The sequence below is a fragment of the Capsicum annuum genome, chromosome 11, assembly GCF_002878395.1.
Source record: "Capsicum annuum cultivar UCD-10X-F1 chromosome 11, UCD10Xv1.1, whole genome shotgun sequence".
Taxonomy (NCBI): Eukaryota; Viridiplantae; Streptophyta; class Magnoliopsida; order Solanales; family Solanaceae; genus Capsicum; species Capsicum annuum.
In genome coordinates, this window is record NC_061121.1 from 113,585,934 (window position 1) to 113,606,465 (window position 20,532).

Here is a 20,532-nt window from a genome sequence, read left to right on the forward strand (position 1 = left end):
GATAAATAATAACTAGTGGCTTGAAAAATGTGCCATGAAGTTGGAAAAATGAAAGCAAAAGGGTTAATCTGTTATCTGTCAACTAGTATAGGAGTAAAAGCAATATAATTGAAAAAGTATTTAAATTAAAGATTTCCATTCAGTCCTTTCCTGGATTATACAAGTAGCAGCTATCAAACTTTTTATATGCACAGGAGAAGTTCGCAATACCTTCTTCATCAATGGGTAAATCTCCTATAGGAGTCTTGTACACTGTGGCTCTTGAAAGTGCACATTTTGGAGTATAATAGTGGTGGGATGGCCCGAGTAGAAATATCCGAGAACTGAAAAACAAAGTGTTCAAAATATTAAGGCAAATAGTTCAAAATATTCTACATCACATGTAGTGGTAACACGAGTACTTCCAAGATCTAATTTTCTTTGACCTACTTAGATAAATCCTCCACCAAAATGAGTGAGCTCTTTCTTCATGAAGCAAATTTTCCATCATGAAAAAGACAAACAAGTATAACCCCCACCCACCCCCCGATAGCATCCATGGTGGCATACCTCATTTAAAGATTGACAGAATTCGAAGAAAATCAAGATGTTTATCATGGACAAAGAGCCCAAGAAGATTATTGTGGAGGGAGAGTTCATGAATGAGCCCAAAAAATATAGTGAAGAGAGAGCTAGTGCTGCACTTATTTCATGGTCCAAACTCAATTCCTACACGAGGAAGATTGGGACAATTTGAAGCCCGAGAAAATAGCTGGAACTTTAGCCCAAAAGGGCTGTAATTCATGCCCAAAAGTGGCTGAAAATAGACGTGATTTTTGCCCAAAAAGTCGCTGCAATGGGACATCTATATTGGTGCTGATTTGTCACATGTTTTCCCCTAATGTTTGGTAGGTAATTCTGGAAGTTTTACCTGTTTTCCTAGTTTATTGTTTCCTAATTTAAATGTTTCCTAGTTTAATTTTAGTAGTCATCATCTCCATAAAAGTAACATTCGAATCTCATGCTATTTGGTAGGTTTTCCCCTATATATAGGAGTGAAGTTTGTACTTTTAAGAAGATAAGACTAATATGAATATTATTTGAAAGATTTCTCTTCTATACACCATTGCGTGTGGGGACTACGGATTTATTTGCAACTCTATACGAAACATCCTTTAGGAGGTAATATTAATTCTTAACTTGATATCTTTGATTTCTATTAAAGTAAATTAAAGAAGATAATTAGTCTTATGCTAATTATTGTCTTTAATGTCTTCGAAATAGGGGTTAGATCACTTTTGATCTAAGTTCTTAAATTGACTCTATTAATATCATCATTAGTTTTTGAGAAAATGGTCTAAGACCTCCAACCTATACTCGAAATTCCAACTACACACTCCAACTTCAAGGGAGTCCTATGACCCCCTGAACTATTTAAAATTGAAATTACTAACACCTTAAAAACTCACGCCCACATGTGTATTCAAGAGTGATCACCACGCGTTTGTCATGTAATGCCACGTAATATTCTATTTATATTATATTACGTGTCATGTAATGCCATGTAATGATTTGGTGATGGATGTTTTGACGCGACATATTCAAGGGGAGCTGCCTTGGTGTATGTTATTTGCGGATGATATGGTACTAATTGACGAGACTCGAGAAGGAGTTAATGATAAGTTGGAGAGTTGGAGACAGACCCTTGAGTTTAAAGGATTTCGGTTAAGTAGAACCAAGACGGAGTACTTGGTGTGTAAGTTTAGTGAGGTGTCACAGGAGGCCAGTGTTTTAGACGGAAAAAGGCGACAAGAGGCGACAAGGCCCCGCCTCGCCGCGCCTTTTGAATGTACAGCGACAATTAATATAAAAAATTAAAATAATATATAAATGATCAAAATTTTAATAACACTAATATATTAGGAAATATTTCAAGCCAAGAATTAAAAATATATAGTCTATAAATACTAAAAGTCTAGAACATAAATGACTCAACAATTCAATACTCATAAAACAAGTCTATTCTTCTTCAAGGTTTGCATAATCTTTAATTCCGACATGCAGTTCATTATATTGTCCCTCATCTTCTTCCTCTTCAGATTCTTCATCAACTAGGGCCCGAGTCTGACTTAAACTTGTCGCTTTTCCCTTGTCAAGTGACCTTGACCTCGACTTTCTCCTAAGACCATAGACAATATCATCATCAGCCCCAGCTGCCATAGCAACAGTACCCCAATTAAGATCACTTTCCTCAAACACTAGTTCATCTTCTTGATCTTCGGGGCCAACAAGTAACCATTCATTCGCATCTTCAATATTTTCCAACGTAATAAGATCGATGATATCCGAATATCATAGCAACGTGCCAATGTTCTATTGTACTTAACGTACACTAGATCATTGAGACACGATAACTCAAGCCTATTTCTCTTCTTGGAATGAACCAGTACATAATAAAGTAGTTACTAATTAGTAATTAGATTCGAAGAATAATTGCTTTAATATAGAAAGTTAAATATAATAACTCATTCTCACATGTTCAAAGACACTCCAGTTCCGTTCGCATCTAGATGCACTACAAGTTAAACTCAGAACTCTTATGGCAAATCTTTGCAAATTTGGAGTTCCGCTCCAAAATAGGGACCACCACTCAACTATAGAAAAAATTGAAGGTTAATAAGTATAAGAAAGTCAATAACTTAAGGTGCTTTAAAATAAAGATAACTAAACCAATTCACTAACCCGGTGACCTCATGTATCTGGCTCTAACAGCTTGACCAGAACCAACAATCCATCCGCACTCTTGTACTTAGCAAGCTCAGCAAGTAGTAAATCTTGTGTGGGAAGATCGGGGACCATCGTCTCAACACAAGTGTAGTAACTCTCCCACACTAGAGCAATTTTCTCCTCACTCATCGTTGATTTAAAGTATAATCCCGAATTCAAAATATACCCGGTGGAGTGCCACGGTCGCTTGAGTTGGTCAGTCCACCTTGAATCAATTATTTCGAGGACTTTCTCATAATGCCTCGAAACTCCATCAAACCCCCGTTGAATAGTTTCCTTCGCTTTAGCCATTGCTTCAAGCATATAGCCCATTGGGGGTCTTTTTTTCCCATCCACCAAGCGAAAGAACGAGACCAAAGGACCATAAACTTTTAAGAGCCTTGACTACATCATTCCAAAAGTATGCAGAATAAAGAATGGTGGAAACTTCTTTCCCCAAAACTTCCTTTGCAAACTTACTAGTACTCCATTCATTGGAGATGATCAAGGTTCTCAAATTCTTCCTTTGTTTGTATATTGCCTCCAAAGTCAAAAAGGCCGTTGCGAATCTTGTCTTGGCCGGTTTCACCAAATTTTTCTCATTGGTGAATTTTCTCATCAAGTTCAACAACAACGGCCTTTGACTTATGTAAGAAACCACCTTTGTGGCCTTCTTAAAAACTGTAAAAGACATTATATCAACTATTAGCTTAATCAATATTCGGACTTTAGTAGAAAGTAAATAAAAGAGGTGTTGATTATTACCTGAGATATATGGATTAATCTTGAATATCTCTTGCAACATCAAATTGATGCAATGGACAGCACATGGAGTCCAATATATATATGGGTACATAGCCTTCATAAGATCCCCCGCTTTTACATTCTCGCTAGCATTATCCGTTACAACTTGTACAATATTTTTCGGTCCAATATCCTCAATTGTCTTCTCAAACAAGCTGTACATCTTAGTGCCAGTAGTGGACTCATTGCTAGCATCGACAGAACCAAGAAAGATGCTCCCTATCGAACAATTGACCAAAATATTAATGATCATTTTTACATTATGAGCTGTCCATTTATCCATCATGATGGAACAACCATACTTTTGCCATTGCACCTTGTGTTTCTCAACAAGTTCATCAACTTTCTTTACTTCTTCTTTAATTGAGAAACTTTAACTTCATGATAGGTAGGTGGCTCCATTCCCGGGCCATGTTGTCCTACCGCTTCTATGAAGTTAGTAAATGAATCATAATTAACACAATTAAATGGGAGGCCCGCATCATACATCCATACCGCGAAAGCATTTACCGCTCACTCCATTAAGATTTTTTTTGTCATTAATTCCTCATCCTCCTCCTACTCCCGCCTTTTCAAAGCCGGTGTTATGTTGTGGCTTTTGTGGATAAAACTTATCCAGAGGACCTTTCATCATATATGCTGAGGATGATACACTACCATCACTTGAAGAGATTTTTGGATATTTGGAGGGAGGCATCATTTCCTCAAGTTCATTCATATCATCATCATCATCAACGATATTATATGATGGCATATATAGTTGATTCTTTGGATTTGTTGCGGTTTTGCTATCAACAAATGCCTTTACTTCATCCCTAATGTTTGCCGGACAAGACTGACATATCCTCACATTTTTGTTTCCACCTATCAAGTGTTGTTTGAATCGAGTAATGCCGCTATTTATGGTACGTCGACAAAAATTACAAATCACCGCATCTTTTGTCGGTCCTTGTGTACCATAATTCCATCCTATATCCTTTTGTTTGCTACTGGTAGATTGAGAGTGAGACGCCATTGAAATTGAAAGCTGTTAATGATCAAATAATTTAATTAGTATATTACCATCATGCTATTTTAATTCTACATAAGTTATTAAAAAAAATACATAAAACAATGGCCACTGGTTGACTGGTTATTACTGTAACAGTAAGTTCACTGTTACAGTCACTGAAACAGTGACAGCCGGACGGAATAGAAGAAGAAGAAGAAGATAAAAAGAGGAAGAAAAAAAAAGCAGCACCAAAATACCAAGTCCAATACAGCGATTAAGAAGAAGAAAGAAAAAAAAATAGAAATGAATGCTTACGGGAGTAGCGGAGGCCGCCGGAGTATGTCGCCGATCGCCGGAATCAAAGTTGTGAGTTGAAGGGTAGCAGCCGCAGGTACCAGTGAGTAAGTTGGTAGTGTTAAAATGTGTAAATAAACCCTAAAATAGCTTATATACCTAAAACCCTAATTTTTTTAAAAACAACTAAAAGGCGTCGCCTTTCTCGCCTCTCCTCGCCGCCTCGCCTATCTCGCAAAGGCGTCGCCTTTTCATTTTCTCCACACCATAGACTGAAGAGGCGACATAGGCTCGCCTCGCCATTCGCCATTGGGGACGAGGCGCTCGCCTTTTACAACACTGCAGGAGGCTGACGTGGTTGTGAAGCTGGACTCCCAGACCATTCAGAAGAGGGAGAGTTTCAAGTATCTGGGGTCTATGATTCAAGGCAATGGTGAGATTGACGAGGATGTCATGCATCGTATTGGGGCGGGATGGTTGAAATAGAGGCTCGCTTCGGAAGTTTTATGTGATAAGAAGGTGCCCCCGAAGCTTACAAAAAAGTTCTACAGAGTGGCAGTCCGACCGGCTATGTTGTATGGAGCGTAGTGTTGGCCAGTTAAGAACTCCCACATCCAAAAGTTGAAGGTGACAGAGATGAGGATGTTGCGATGGATGTGTGGCCATACCACGAAAGATGGATAAGGAATGGGATTTATTCGAGAGAAGGTGGGAGTGGCCTCGGTGGAGGACAAGAAGCGAGAAGGTTACGTTGGTTCGGGCATGTGATGAGGAAGGGCTCTTATGCTCCAGTGCGGAGGTGTGAGACACTAGTTATGGATGGTTTTAGGCGGGGGAGAGGTAGGCCAAGAAATATTGGAAGAAGGTGATTAGGCATGATATGGAGCAGTTATAGCTTATGGAGGATATGGCCATTGATAGAAAGGTGTAGAGAATGCAGATTAGGGTAGAGGGTTAGGGGGTGAGAGAGCGTCGGTAACAATAGGCGAACGTTCTTTATTTGTGTATGAAGTTTCTTATATGGGTGTTAAGTGTTGTCTATGGTTTCGAATTGATAGTTTTTAGTATTATCTTATAGCTAGTGCGTTAGTTTATTTTGTAGATTGTACTAGCTTATATGCATTTATGTTTCGTCGCCATTATACTGCTATCAGTCCTAAGCCGGGGGTCTATCGGAAACAGCCTTTCTACTTCATCCGATTAGTGGTATGGTCTGCATACACTCTACCCTCCCCAGACCCAGTATGTGGGAATACACTGGGTATGTTGTTGTTGTTGCCGTTGATTATAAAAAATTAATTATTTTTCTTTTTTCTTTAATATTTCTCTTTTCTCTTTCCTTTTCCATTCCCCTTTCTTTTTTTCCCTTTTCTTAAATTCCTCGCCTTTCATTTCTCCGACAATCGGAGAGGCACCAAGATAGTGAAGAAGATGATGGCAAACAAGCATTACTTGAATTTCAATTCGTAGGATTCGAATCAGATCTAAACGGATCAAAGAAGAATCTACAATAATCTTTCTTCTTAATTTAAAATTGAAAATGAAGAGAGTAGATATACACTTGTTAATTTTATTTTAGATTTGCTTAATTTTAGAGTCAAATCGAAGAGTTGAAAGGTTGGAAGAAGCACGGGGGATGGTCGTTTGCTTGAGAAATTGACACAAACAAAGAATTGGGATGGTCGTTTGCTCCATAAGTACAAAGGCTTTTGGTGTCCAACAAGATTGGTTCTACCTTATGTTTCCATTGAAAAACAATTCCAATTCCAATCAAAGGGATTTTTTTGTGTCACGTAAATCTATAACTTTGGAACATAAGATTGGTTCTACCTTTGTGTCACTTAAATATGTAATTTTGTATCATTTCTCAGGGAATTTTGGATTTTCTTTTTAAAGTGGAATAAGTGAATTTTTTTTGCGGGTTTTGTGTTTGGGCACATTCATGAATTAAAACAAAGAAAGATAAGAAAGATGATGAAATTGGACATGCAGAAGATGAGGAATTAGTCTTGGACACCATTGATGAGTTCTTGAACCTTTTTGTTTTAAGAGAGAAGAAGAAGAAAGAAAATGAATAAGGAAAAATAATAATTAAAATTATACATATACAACAACAACAAACCCAATCTATTCCCACCAAGTGGGGCCTGGGGAGGGTAAAATGTACGCAGTCCATACCGCTACCTCCGAAGAATTAGAGAGGCTGTTTCCAATAGACCCCCGGCTCAAAGATAAAATTATACATATATATGTAAAAAATGTTAAAAATAAAATTTAATGAATAATTTTCGTGCTCACTCTCTCAAAGAGAGTGAAATGCACTCACTTTGCCACCTCAGCATATTTAGGGAGCAAATAATTTCAATTTTAAATAGTTCGGGGAAGTCATAGGACTCCCGTGAAGTTGGAGTGTGTAGTTGGGATTTCGAGTATAGGTTAGGAGGGTCTTAGATCATTTTCTCTTAGGTTTTTTTATCCGCTAATTTTGAATACTAAGATCAATAGGGTTCTTAGCACTAAATTTCAAAATTGAAAATTTTATTCTCAAATTTGCTTATCTTGTAACTTTTTGTCTTTAATCTGTAAACTTTCATTTTAGCATTTTTTATTTGTTTATTCAAGCAACCCAATTCTTGTCAAGTGGTATCAAAGAGGTTCAAATCAAGGTTTTGTTCTTGATAATCTTGGGAGCTTCTTGACAAAACACAATGACAAAAAGAAAACAAAGGAAAAACTCATTTTTGTGTAGCTAGCTTAAAAGGTAAGCTGAAGAACAAAAAAAAAAAAATTTAAGTGCTCCAAGTTTATTGTGTTTCTTGGTTTCCAACATCAAGAAGGAAAACTAAGAAGAGAAATTTGGAAATTTTTCTTGTTACACATTGAATTTTTATCGTCTCATCAAACTCAATTTGTCTGGGTGTTGGTAAATTCTTTTTCTTTCTACATCTTATTTCTAAAGGGTTGTTATTGACAATGCTATATATAAATCCTAACGGATCCATCCAAAGGTAATAATTTAAGTGGAAAAAGGCAAAAATGAGCAAGATCAATTGAGAGGGAAAAAAGCCAAATGGAGAGATATTAGTTTCTTTCATATTTTCTTAAGATTAAGATGTCTCCAACAGGTAAGGAAACCAAAGCTGGAAGTCAAAACGACAACAACTTAGATGAGGTGCTCAAGATGAGTACCCGACTTGACGCGTTAGATGCCACCTTTGTTGAGCAAAGGAGGACAAATTGAACGAATGTACAACTTGACAAGGATGAGAAGGACCAAGGTATAGCTATTTCTCAAACTATAGTTAAACTGTTGTCTAACTATAGACTTTTTTTAAGAAGGGTAACAGTTAATCTATATCACCACAGGTATACTATATCAAAATATGTAGCCCCCTTCAAAAGTATTACAATATACAACTTGAACAGCTATTTGTTGTTCCTATGAATAGTCTAAAACATAAAAAAGATCTTCTGTTTGAGCATTAATTTCTGTTTACACCAAGGAAAAAAACAGAGCTAGACAATTCATTTTAAACTCCTGCAAGTTGCTCTGCATTTCTTCAAAACATCTCTTATGCCTTTCTTTCCACACTGTCCACGAAATGCATGCAGGGACAACCTTCCATCTTCCTTCTTGGCTGCATTGCCATCCCTGTTACAGCAGTTTAGCAGTCCTTTTATGTTCCCTGTCCTCGCCCATTTAATCCTCCACAGACAGATGAACATCTTCCACAACTGGTCTGTCCACATACGATGTAAAAAAGATGATTGATTGTCACAACATGTTTCCCACATACAAGCATACAAACCATCTGGAACACAGATGAAAGCTTCTCTTATTCAAAAATTCTCATGTGTCAATACTACTACTTTAACCAAGAGCAACGTAATCGTTTTATAAGGGGTCTCCCTTCCCTTTTGTCCAATAATATAACAATGTCACCCCTAGTCCCACTAGCTTCCAATTGGACGTGGTTAACCCAATTGTTCCCTCGTACTTCCTTAACTATCCCTGTAACACCTCCCATTAGCTTTGTTTCCTGGAAACAAACTACATTAGCTTTCCATGTATGTAAAATGTTTCTGATTAGCCTGCTCTTTCTGCCATAATTCGGCCCCCTGACATTCCAAACACTATTTTCAACTTCATTTATCTTTATTGCCAGGTATCCCCCCTACTTCTTGAGCCATAACGACAGAATTTGGCATCAAGCTCTAACCCTTTCAATTCATCCACCCCTTTCTTTTTTTCAATGGCTTACCCCCACCCCCTGGTTCATCTGATTGTTGTTGTCTACCTTCAGAAATAATTCTTTGGCTTTCTCATCGCACCCTTTAAGATCTGCGTAACTTGATGTGTTGTTGAATCCATTCTGAAGTGTTCGTGTCTTGAACGGCCTCTTCAACAGGTAATTGGATTTTCAAAGGAATTACATCTTTGATGCAATTTGCTGCTTCATCTTGTTCCTTCAGTTGCAAGGCCTCAAATTCCTCTTTGTCTACTTGCCCAGCTTCTTCCAGTGGTATGTTTTCCTTTAATAGTACTATTTCAGTTGACTTATCCCTTGGCACCGTATCAGTCACACAAATGTTGAACTGGTCTTCATGTGTCCCTGCGTGTGGTTCCTCACCCTCGTACATCACGGTGTTCTTCGCAGCTTGAGTTATCACAGATGACTGAATGTGCGATGTTTTTTTCTTTGGGACAAAGATAAAGTTGTATTCTTCAGCATTAAGGGTATGCTGGCTACCTCCAAAAAGTTACAAGCTAGTACCATAATTACAAGGCCCCAGAGAAAACTACTATCTGTTCTACCTCTTCTATACCCTCTTTTTTACACCAAAAGTACAAAAGTTAATGCAATTTTCTTTAACCTTCCGTATTGTGTTGGTAATATTCTCAAAGCATTTGAAGTTTCTTTCTCTCCAAATTGACCACCACAAACAGGATGGTACTAAAGTCCACATCTTTTTTGAGTCTTGCTTTCTTCCCTTCTACTCCAACAGCTTAGGAGGTCAGCAGAGTGCTCAGGCAACACTCAAGCCTCTTGAGATAAGCTAAGAAACACGTCATACTTGTGAAGTGATCTTGCAATGAAGAAACCAATGGCTATTGATTTCCTCCTCCTCATGACAGAAAAAACACCGGGAAACAATCGGAAACCTCTTTTCTTCAATTTTTCCTGTGTGAGACATGCCCTTTATGAAACCAACCATGTGAAGCATTTCACCTTATCTGTTTCCATGGCCCTGGGATACCCCCTGATTGTGACAATATCTGTTTCTTATACAATCTACCTACTGAGAACTTTCCATCAGTATCATGTTACCACCTTATACTGTCCATATCTGTAGTTAAGCCTGTGAATTCTCCCAATCTGAGAAGAAGTTCAGCAACTCTATCCACTTCTCAATCATTCAAAAGATCTTCTGGAGATAAGATTCCATCCCTGAGGGGACCAGGTCTCAGCAATTGTTGCTTCAGGGTTGTCACAGAAGGAAAAGAGGTCAGGGAAGGCTACCTTTAAAGACTAGTGTTTGCTTGGATTTCGATTGTGCCTGGGTCTTTAGTATGGGCGTCATTCTCAGAGAATCTGGGAAATCTCTGAATTATTGGATCTATTTTTGTTGGGCTTAATTGGGCCCAGGTTTTGTAGCTGAGTATAAGGTCCAGGAATACCTTTAAAAGGCCCCCCTCCGTTAATTGGCACCATTAATTGGCACCTGACATACCCTTGACCTAAACTTTCCCCCAACGATTGACGTGCCCACATGTCCAGTCACTTTCCCACTTTCCCCAAGGTGTCGGCCCTCATTTCTCTATCAAAGAAAGCTGGCACTGTAATATTATCCCATGGATAATTCAAAGGCTCCCCACTTCTTCCTTTTAATTTTACACTGACCGAAGCTTCCACCCACACCTGAAATGTATAGATGAGACCTTCAGTTTCCACTTCAACTTCTCTTGGGAACTCCTTTCCACCCCCTTCATTTTTATTCGAGTAAAGGTGATTTCTCGGGGTTGTCTTGTCTCCTCCTTTGTTCCAATGAATTCACCACAATGATTACATATCTCTTCAAATATCTTCTGTGACTAGAGATTCAACGGAATTTCAAGCAATCTAACCAAGACCCAGTCCCTGTTGATCTCCTCTCGCCAACATCCAACAATAGGATACCACCATTGGAGATTCAGCTTTTTCTTCTGCCAAGTCCATTCTTCCATCAAAACATGTTCTGCAGCTTTCCTCGTGGGAAGTTCAAAGAGATACTGAGCGTCATTCATGCTGAAGACATTAACTCCAAAGGTTGTCTTCCAAAAGTTACAAGCCCATTTCCTCACATCATCCAGAGTTGGTGTATCTTTTGGCGACAACTGAAATTTTTTGAATAGGCATCGGCTCAACAGATCTGATTTTGTCCTTTCTGAACCCCTGATTACAGATATTTTGTTGTTCCTTACGAGGTTTCTGTTAGTCTATTGCCAGGAATAGGTTCTTCACTCTGTTTGTATCATTAAAAAGAGCAGCCCGGTGCTTAAAGCTCTCGCTATGGGCAAGGTCCGGGGAAGGACCCCACCACAAGGGTGTATTGTACTTACCTTGCATTTCTGTCAGAGGCTATTTCCAAGGCTTGAACCCGTGACCTCTTGGTCACATGGCAGCAACTTTACCAGTTACTCCAAGGCTCCCCCTTCCATTGATAAAGAAAATATTATCTGTTTGTATCATTGATAAAAAATACAAATATTTGGGCAATATTTTCGGACTCTCTGTTGTAATAGGATAGATTTACTTCCCCTTGAAGGGCTATGAAGCTTATGTACCTACCACTTTCATTATATTTGAGAGTACAAAAGAAGTCTGAGAAGTGGTCCTTCACGTTCCATCCCTTTACTATCTTCCTCTTTTCTTCCATAGCTACATTGAAGACGAACACCAACCACTTCATGACATTAATACTAGTAGTAACTTGCTTCATTAAATATTTGTTGCGCTCGATTCAGTCAAATCATACTGAGAAATTAGATGGATAAGAGAAGAGTTTGAGAATTTGTCTTGATTATTCCCTGGATCTAGTGGGATTAAATAGTGTTACAGATAATGTAAACAAGGAAGGAAACTAATAAGAATATCAATATTCTAAGTGTCTAATTATGGGATTTGGGGATATTCCCACATCAATACTATCTACTTATAAAGATATTCTCATATCTAAATATCTAAATTATCTGGTAGTGATATCATATTTATCACTCCCCCTAAGGCTGGAGCGTATAAGTCATATGCTCCCAGCTTGCGACAAATATAATCAATTTTGGATCTTCAGAGTGGTTTTGTGAAAATATCTGCCAGTTGATATTTCGAGTTGACAAAACTTGTGGAGATATATCTAGCCTCAATCTTCTCTCGCATGAAGTGACAATCTATCTCAATGTGCATCGTTCTTTCATGAAACACAACATTAGAAGCAATGTGTAGTGCAACTTGGTTATCACAAACAATTTCATCGGTTCAACTCCTCCCATCTTCAATTTCTAGAGAAGTTGTCTCAACCATATGAGCTCACACGTGGCCGATGACATAGCTCGATACTCCACCTCTGCACTTGATCTATCCACAACATCTTGCTTTTTTACTTTCCCAGGATATTAGATTACCTCCCATTAGAACACAATAACCTGAAGTGGACCGCTTATTAGAAGGAGACCAAACCCAATCTGCATCAGAATACCCAACAATGTCAGTCTGCCCCTTGTCTTCATACACTAAACCTTGTCCTGGAGAGCTTGCAGAATGCGAATCACTACATTCTAGTGAATATCACAAGGTGATTGCAGAAACTAGCTAACTACACTAATAGCAAATGAGATGTCTAGTCGTGTGATCATAAGGTAGTTGAGTTCGCCAACAAGTCTCCGATATCTGCTAGAATCTTTTAAAGGCTCCCCTTGTCCTGGAATAATAAGCTTAATATTTGGATCAATGGAAGTGTCCACATGTTGGCAATCCAACATACCAATGTCTTCAAGGCATATTTTCTTTGCGTAATAGCAATACCATTACCAGACTGTACCACTTCAATGCCTAGAAAGTATTTCAGTTTGCCCAAATTCTTAGTTTGAAAGTGACTTGAAAAGTGTTGTTTGAGTTGAGAAATACCTTTATGATCATCACCTGTGATAACAATATCATCAACCTAAACAGTTAAAAATATAAGTTTGTCATGAGATAAATGCCTATAAAATACGGAGTGATCAGCTTCTGTCGAATCGTTCCAAACTCTTTGGACAACAGCTCAAAAATGATCAAACCATGCTCTAGGAGATTGCTTGAGACCATAAAGATATCGACGAAGTCTACAAACTAGTACAGACTACCCCCGAGCCACAGATCTTGGTGGTTGCTCCATATAAACCTCTTCAGCAAGTTCTTCGTGAAGGAATGTGTTTTTATATCTAGCTGGAAAAAGAGCCAATGTTTCATTGCTATCATAGACATGAGAAGACGATCTAAAGTCATCTTGGCAACTGGTGAGAAAGTATCCATAGTCAATGCCATAAATGTAAGTGTATCCCTTAGCAACCAGTCTCGCTTTGAGACGATCAGTAGCTCCATCTGAACCTACGTTAACTGTGAATACCCAACGACAACTAGCCGTGGTTTTGTCTTTCGATGAAGGAACAAGCTCCCAATTACCATTATCATGCTAAGCAGTCATTTCTTCAATCATACCCTGATGCCAACTTGGATGAACCAACGTTTGTGCCAGTCTTAGGAACTTTGAAAGTGGATAAGCTAGTAATGACGGCATGACATGAAGGTGACAAACGATGACAGCTTAAATAAGTATAAATAGGAGCTTGATTGGCAGCAGTTCCAGTACCTTTGCGAAGAGCAATGAATGATTATCTAATGAGAGCTTGATTGGCAGCAGTTCCAGTACCTTTGTGAAGAGCAATGAATGATTATCTAATGAGTGCTTGATTGGAGTAGGAGACATTGTTGGAGCAGGTAATGAGTCACCAAGAATGTTCTATGTACCTGTATAAGAGTTACAAATACTAACTTGATTAGTAGGCTCAGGAAGAGGTTGGGGTCGTCGTGAAGAGACCTTAAGAGAAGGAGTTAAGGTGGAATAGTTGGAATTGGACGGACTGTTAATTGGTCTTTTGATTTTTCATATTAGGAGATAAATACAGATAAGACTCAAAGAAGGTAGCATTTGCTGAGATCAAGTACTTATCAGTAAAGGGGTCAAAACATCTGTAACCTTTTTGTAGACAAGAATACCCAAGAAATATACATCTAAAAGCCTTGCGTTGAAGTTTATCTTTACCAGGGGTAAGGTTAAGAACAAAACAAGTACAACCAAACACACGTGGAGTAAGGGAAAACAAATTATGGTCCGGATAGAGGATTGAGTGTGGATTCTTGTCCACAAAACAAAATAAGGCATACGATTGATTAAATAACAGGCAGTAATAACATCACCCCAAAAACATAAAGGAACATGATTGTGAATAAGTAATGTCCGAGTTGTTTCAATTAGATGTCTGTTCTTATGCTCAGCAACTCCATTTTGTTAAGGAGTATGTGCACAAGAAGATAAATGCAATATGCCATGAGATGACATAAAAGACGAGAAACAGGCAGAGAAATATTCTCGGGTGTTATCACTGATTAACGTCGTAATGGTAGTACCAAATTGATTGCGAATTTCAACACAAAATTTCTGAAAGATAATGAACAATTCAGATCTATTTTTCATTAAGAATAACCACGTGCACTGAGAACAGTCATCAATGAAAGACAAAATAATGAAAACCTAAGGAAGAACTGAAACGACTTGGACCCCATATAGCAGAATGAATAATTTCAAACATAGAGGTGGCCATATTATTGATGTGTTTTGGGAAAGAGGAACGAGTGTGCTTCCCAAGCTAACACTCCTCACATCTAACAAAGATAAACTAGGAACCATCTTCTGTAGTTTCAAGAGACTCGGATGATCTATTTGATTATGGAGCAATTCAAAGGAAGTAGTGGAAGTAAAAGCAACATATGGTTGGGTGGATGGCAGGTACAATCCCTATGACTTATGTCCTTTTCCAATTATTTGTCCTCGGTTCTATAGAAGAACAAAATCATCAAGGAAGGTTACAACACATTTTTGGTTTTTGGTTAATTTGCTAATAGAAATAAGATTATACGGACATCCAGGTGCAAAAAGAACTGATTTTAAAGGTATGGAGAGCAGAGGGTGAGTTATACCTATCCCTCTTACTACAGTCTTTGATCCATTAGCCAAAGTCACGGCAGAAAGGTTAGAAAGGGTAGTAAGAGAAAAGTATATTTTTGTTACCAGAAATATGGTTCGAAGCACCAGAATCAATAATCCATTATTCCTGAGATGAAGACTAAGTGGCATAAGCAAAGGACTTATCAGGTTGCATTGTGCAAGCAGCCCATGAAGTTGATGATTGATGCTTGTACTGTAGGTAGTCAATATAGTCTACTGCAGTTAAAGTGATAGATCTAGATGACCCATACCTGAAATCAGGTGTGGGCAAAATACCATTTTCATTATGAGCCACATTTGTTGTGTATCTTCATGTGGAGGCATGATTTATCACCAAAAAGATGCAGAAATCACCTATAACAAAAAATTGGCAGAGATTTTTTTTTGTTTGCAAAATCTGTTGCTGCAATTCTATTTTTCAAAAAAAAAAATTCTGTTTCTGCGATTCTACAACAACATACCAGTGTATTCCCACATAGTGGGGTCTGGAAAGGGCAGAGTGTACACAAACCATACCACTACCTCAGGTGAAGTAGAGAGGTTTCCGATAGACCCCCGGCTTAGAACCGATAACAGTATAGCAGACACAAAAGATAAGTGCAAAATAAACTAACACCGCTAGCAACAAGATAATACTACCACCACAAGATAAAAATAAGAACTATCTAACCGAAATCATAGACATCACACAGCACCACGAATAAACACTACAGATACAACAGAACGCTCCCTTATTGTTACCAACGCACTCCCACCCCTAACCCTCTACCCTAATTCGCGTCCTCCACACCTTCCTATCACAGGTCATATCCTTCGTAAGTTGTAACTGCTCCATATCATGCCTAATCACCTCCCTCCAATAATTCTTCGGTCTCCCTCTACCCCGCCTAAAACCATTTATAGCTAGTTCCTCACACCTCCGCACTGGAGCATCCGAGCCTCTTCTCATCACATGCCCGAACCAACGTTACCTCACTTCACGCATCTTATCCTCCACCGAAGCAACTCTTACCTTCTCCTGAATAATCTCATTCCTCACCCTATATTTCCTGGTATGTCCACACATCCATCGCAACATTCGCATCTCTGCCACCTTCAACTTTTGGATGTGGGAGTTCTTAACCGGCCAACATTCCGCTCCATACAACATAGTAGGCCGAACTGCCACTCTGTAGAACTTACCTTTAAGCTTTGGGGGCACCTTCTTATCACATAAGACTCCCGAAGCGAGCCTCCATTTCAACCACCCTGCCCTAATACGATGCGTGACATCCTCGTCAATCTCACCATTGCCCTGAATCAGACCCCAGATACTTGAAAATCTCCCTCTTCTGAATGACCTGCGAATCCAGCTTCACCATCACTTCATCCTCATGCGACACCTCACTAAACTTAACACTCCAAGTACTCCGTCTTGGTTCTGCTCAACCGAAATACTTTAGACTCAAGCGTCTGTCTCCAAATCTCCAACTTATCATTAACTCATCCCCGAGTCTCGTCGATCAGTACCACATTATCCGCAAATAATATACACCAAGGCACCTGCCCTTGAATAGGTCGCATCAAAACATCCATCACCAAGGCAAATAAAAACGGGCTAAGAGTTGATCCCTGGTGCAACCCTATTAGAACAGGAAAGTGCTCTGAATCCCCACCTGCCATCCTCACACGAGTCTTCGCCCCATTATGCATGTCCTGGATCGACCTAGTGTACGCCACGGGCACCCCTCTAGCCTCCAAGCACCTCCACAGAATCTCCCTCAGAACTCTATCATACACTTTCTCTAGATCAATAAACACCATGTGCAGGTCCTTCTTCCTCTCCCGAAACTGCTCCACTAATCTCCTCAGGGGTGAATGGCCTCAGTGGTCGAGCGACCTGGCATGAAACCGAACTAATTCTCAGAGATATTCACGAACCTTCTCAGCTTCAACTCTACCACTCTTTCCCAAACCTTCATAGTATGACTCAACAACTTAATGCCTCTATAGTTGTTGTAACTCTGAATGTCTCCCTTGTTCTTATATAAAGGAACCATCGTACTCCACCTCCACGCTTCCAGCATCTTTGCCGTCCTAAAAGTAATGTTAAACAACATTGTTAACCACTCCAAACCTGCCCACTAGTGCCCTTCCAAAAATCCATCGGAATCTTGTCTGGCCCCGTCACCCTACCCCGCTGCATCCTGCGAATAGCCCTCTTGACCTCCTCAACCTCGATACACCTACAATAACCATAATCATGAAACTCCTCAGATTTCTCCAAGTCTCCCAACACGAAACCTTTGTCCCCTTCGTCGTTCAAAAGTTTATAAAAGTAGACTGACACCTCTCCCTAATAAGGGCATCCTCAACCAACACTGTACCATCCTCTCCCTTAATGCACTTCACTTGGTCAAGGTCATGAGCCCTCCGCTCTCTGGCCTTGGCAAGCCTATACAACTTCTTATCCCCTCATTTCTCCTCTAACGCCGCATACAACCTCTCAAAAGTTGTTGTATTAGCCGCCATAACCGCTACTTTGGCCTCTCTTCGAGCAACCTTATACTTCTCCTTATTCGTGTGCCTTTCCTCATCATCCTTGCTCTCCACCAACTTAGCATAAGCCGTCTTCTTAGACTCCACCTTCCTTTTAACCTCTGCGATTCTGTTTTGCAGAATCTGTTTTAGCAATTCTATTTTGCTGAAAAAGAAGGAAAATTAGAGAAAGAGGGACTCTAATACCATGAGAAATTAAAGGGAGAAGAGAAGAGAATTTAAGAATTTGTGTCTTGATTATTCCCTCAAGCTAGTGGGAGTAAATAGTGTTACAGAGAATGTAAATGAGGAAGGAAACTAATAAGAATATTACACAATTTTCTAAGTGCCTAATTATGGGATTTGGGGATATTCCTACATCTCCACTATCTAATTATAGAAATATTCTCATGCCTAAATTATCTAGAAATGATATCATATTTAACACATACTTCTAAATCTGAATATCTTCTTGTATTGGCATAGGATTTATACCCTGCATTACATCCTATCTTCCCTATATTCAGGCATTCGTTAGCATGAGGTACTCGAATAGACATTTCTTATCATTGTTCTCGTATTTGTGGACAAGTAACAACAAATCAATGCATTTGGTAAGTATTTGTATCACTATCTTGTGCTTTGCTTTGTTGGTTTGATTAATCCACAACCATTAAATTCTCCTAAATTTTTCTGTGATTAGCCTAGCACTAGAGTTGAAAGATCGTTTGTACTCCAATGGAAGACATGGTGTCAATTGTGGCTCGTGGTCAGAATGGATTCTTGTTTGAAGTTGAAAAAGATGACTCAAAACAAACGTACTTGAAACAAGAAATAGCAACGAAACAATAGAGAAAAACACACAAAGAAAGAGACAGAAGGAAAACGAACGCTAAAAGCTAGTAGATTGATTCTAGTTATTAATTAGTGTTTAAGAATCAAGAAAAGGAATTAGGAAGTTGGAACCTGAATAAAAATCATTTTCGGAGCGATTGGGGTGCGTTCGGGTGAGATATGGCCACATGTGGCATCTGCCTTCGCATGTCACTTTCCAGGTCATCTGCTTGAGCAGGTGCCTGGCGCAGGTGGCCGATTCCAGCTCAGTTTGTACTCCGAGTTTTGTGCTTTTGTGGGCCTTTGTACACTCCTTTTTCAATAATATTCCCTTTTTTATTGGATATTCCTTTGTACAAACAGCTTTTCTTCCTTTCTTCTTTCTCTTTCTTACTCTTTCTTGGATCAAACACCACGTTTTTGTTGAATATCCCACTTGAAGATATGAGTTTCTTTAAGAACACAATGAACATCAAGATTTCCAACTAACTCATTTTGATTCAGAATTGCATGAACTTCAAATTTTGGGTCTTTTCATTGTGGGAATCACTTTCAAATGCTTTTTAAACCACAAATCCACACCAAATAATCAAGATCTAAGGAGCCACTTCTCTTTTTCTCCAAAACCAAGCTCAGCAATGGAGGGGTTCTTCAAATCTCTTCCAAACACACCAAATGCTCAATATCACTAGATGGAACAAATCTAGTATGGAAACAACAACAATGATAAAAAACACAAAATCATTTTTGGGGTTTTCTTCAAAAACATTTGGACTCGTTTTTTTTTTTTTTGATAACAAATGATAAAGATCAAACTAAGGTAATGAAAACTAACTACGGTACTAGAAACAAAGATAAAGGATAGATGAAAAAATAAGTAATAAGCTAGACATAAGATAGGAATTGAAATGCAAACAAAGGGTATGTTAAACCTTTAATTCTCAATTCAAATTACTTACAAGCACCTAAACTCCTATGTTGACCACAAAGGAATCGATTCCTAAGAGATCAATGTTTCTAAACAAGAATTCAATGTGTGCTTATCCAAGCTCTCACACACTCACAAGACCACATCTGAAATAATCTTATTGTGAGAAACTAGCAGGAAGGATAGGGAATCTCCCAACCACCTATTTGGGCATGCCCTTAGGAGCTAAGAGTAAATGCGAGGGGATCTGGAATAGGGTTGTGGAAAAGTGTGAAAAGAAGTTGAAAATTTGGAAGATTCGATATTTATCGATGGTAAATACTCTAATTTTAGGCAATAAAATTTTTTATCTCTCTATGAGAAAATAGTAAATAGAATTATATTTTGGAAGGATTATTTAGCACCAAAAGAGACAAAACAACATAAGTCCTAGAATAACGTGCCACCATAGGTTTTGAACAAACAACTAGTCGATCTTTCCCTAGTCAAATAAGCTCGGTAGTGGATCAACATGAGACAAATGGGTTCTATATATTGGCAAGGTATGGGGCATCCCTTCTATCTTGGATTATACGTTGTACATCACAAGCTCACGATGGATGTCGATTGTAAGAAATTCCCCAGCATCAGTTTTGTGTCTTATTATTGGTTTTGATTTTACAGCTTCACAGCTCAGACATGTTTTAGCTCATGACTCAAAAAATGATTAAAGTCTCACTATATTGGCAATGCATTATTAGATTATTGTATTCTTATATTTTAGACATGTTTTTCATGATTTGACGAGGTAGTGGTGAGGCTAGAAGCGCAGGAGGTAAAGAAAAGGGATAAGTTCAAGTACCTCGGGTCCGTGATCCAGAGTAACGGTGAGATTGACGAGGATGTCTCGCACCGTATCGGGGCGGGATGGATGAAGTGGAAACTTGCATCGGGGGTGCTGTGTGATAAGAAGGTGCCGCCCAAGCTTAAAGGTAAATTCTATAGGGTGGTAGTCCGTCCGGCCTTGCTGTATGGAGCGGAGTGTTGGCCAGTTAAGAACTCCCACACCCAAAGAATGAAGGTGGCAGAAATGCGGATGTTGCGCTGGATGTGTGGACTGACCCGAAGGGATAGAGCT

The 20,532-nt window shown here is 38.9% G+C and overlaps 1 protein-coding gene across 1 annotated transcript in view; it reads right to left on the minus strand.

The window, feature by feature from the left end:
- Positions 1 to 20,532, minus strand: part of LOC107853506 (protein MEMO1) — a 60,608-nt gene that overhangs the window by 14,768 nt on the left and 25,308 nt on the right. The window contains exon 4 of the mRNA XM_047398909.1: positions 211 to 323. Coding sequence (XP_047254865.1) covers positions 211 to 323 — 113 coding nt within the window. The remainder of the gene's footprint in view (positions 1 to 210; positions 324 to 20,532) is intronic.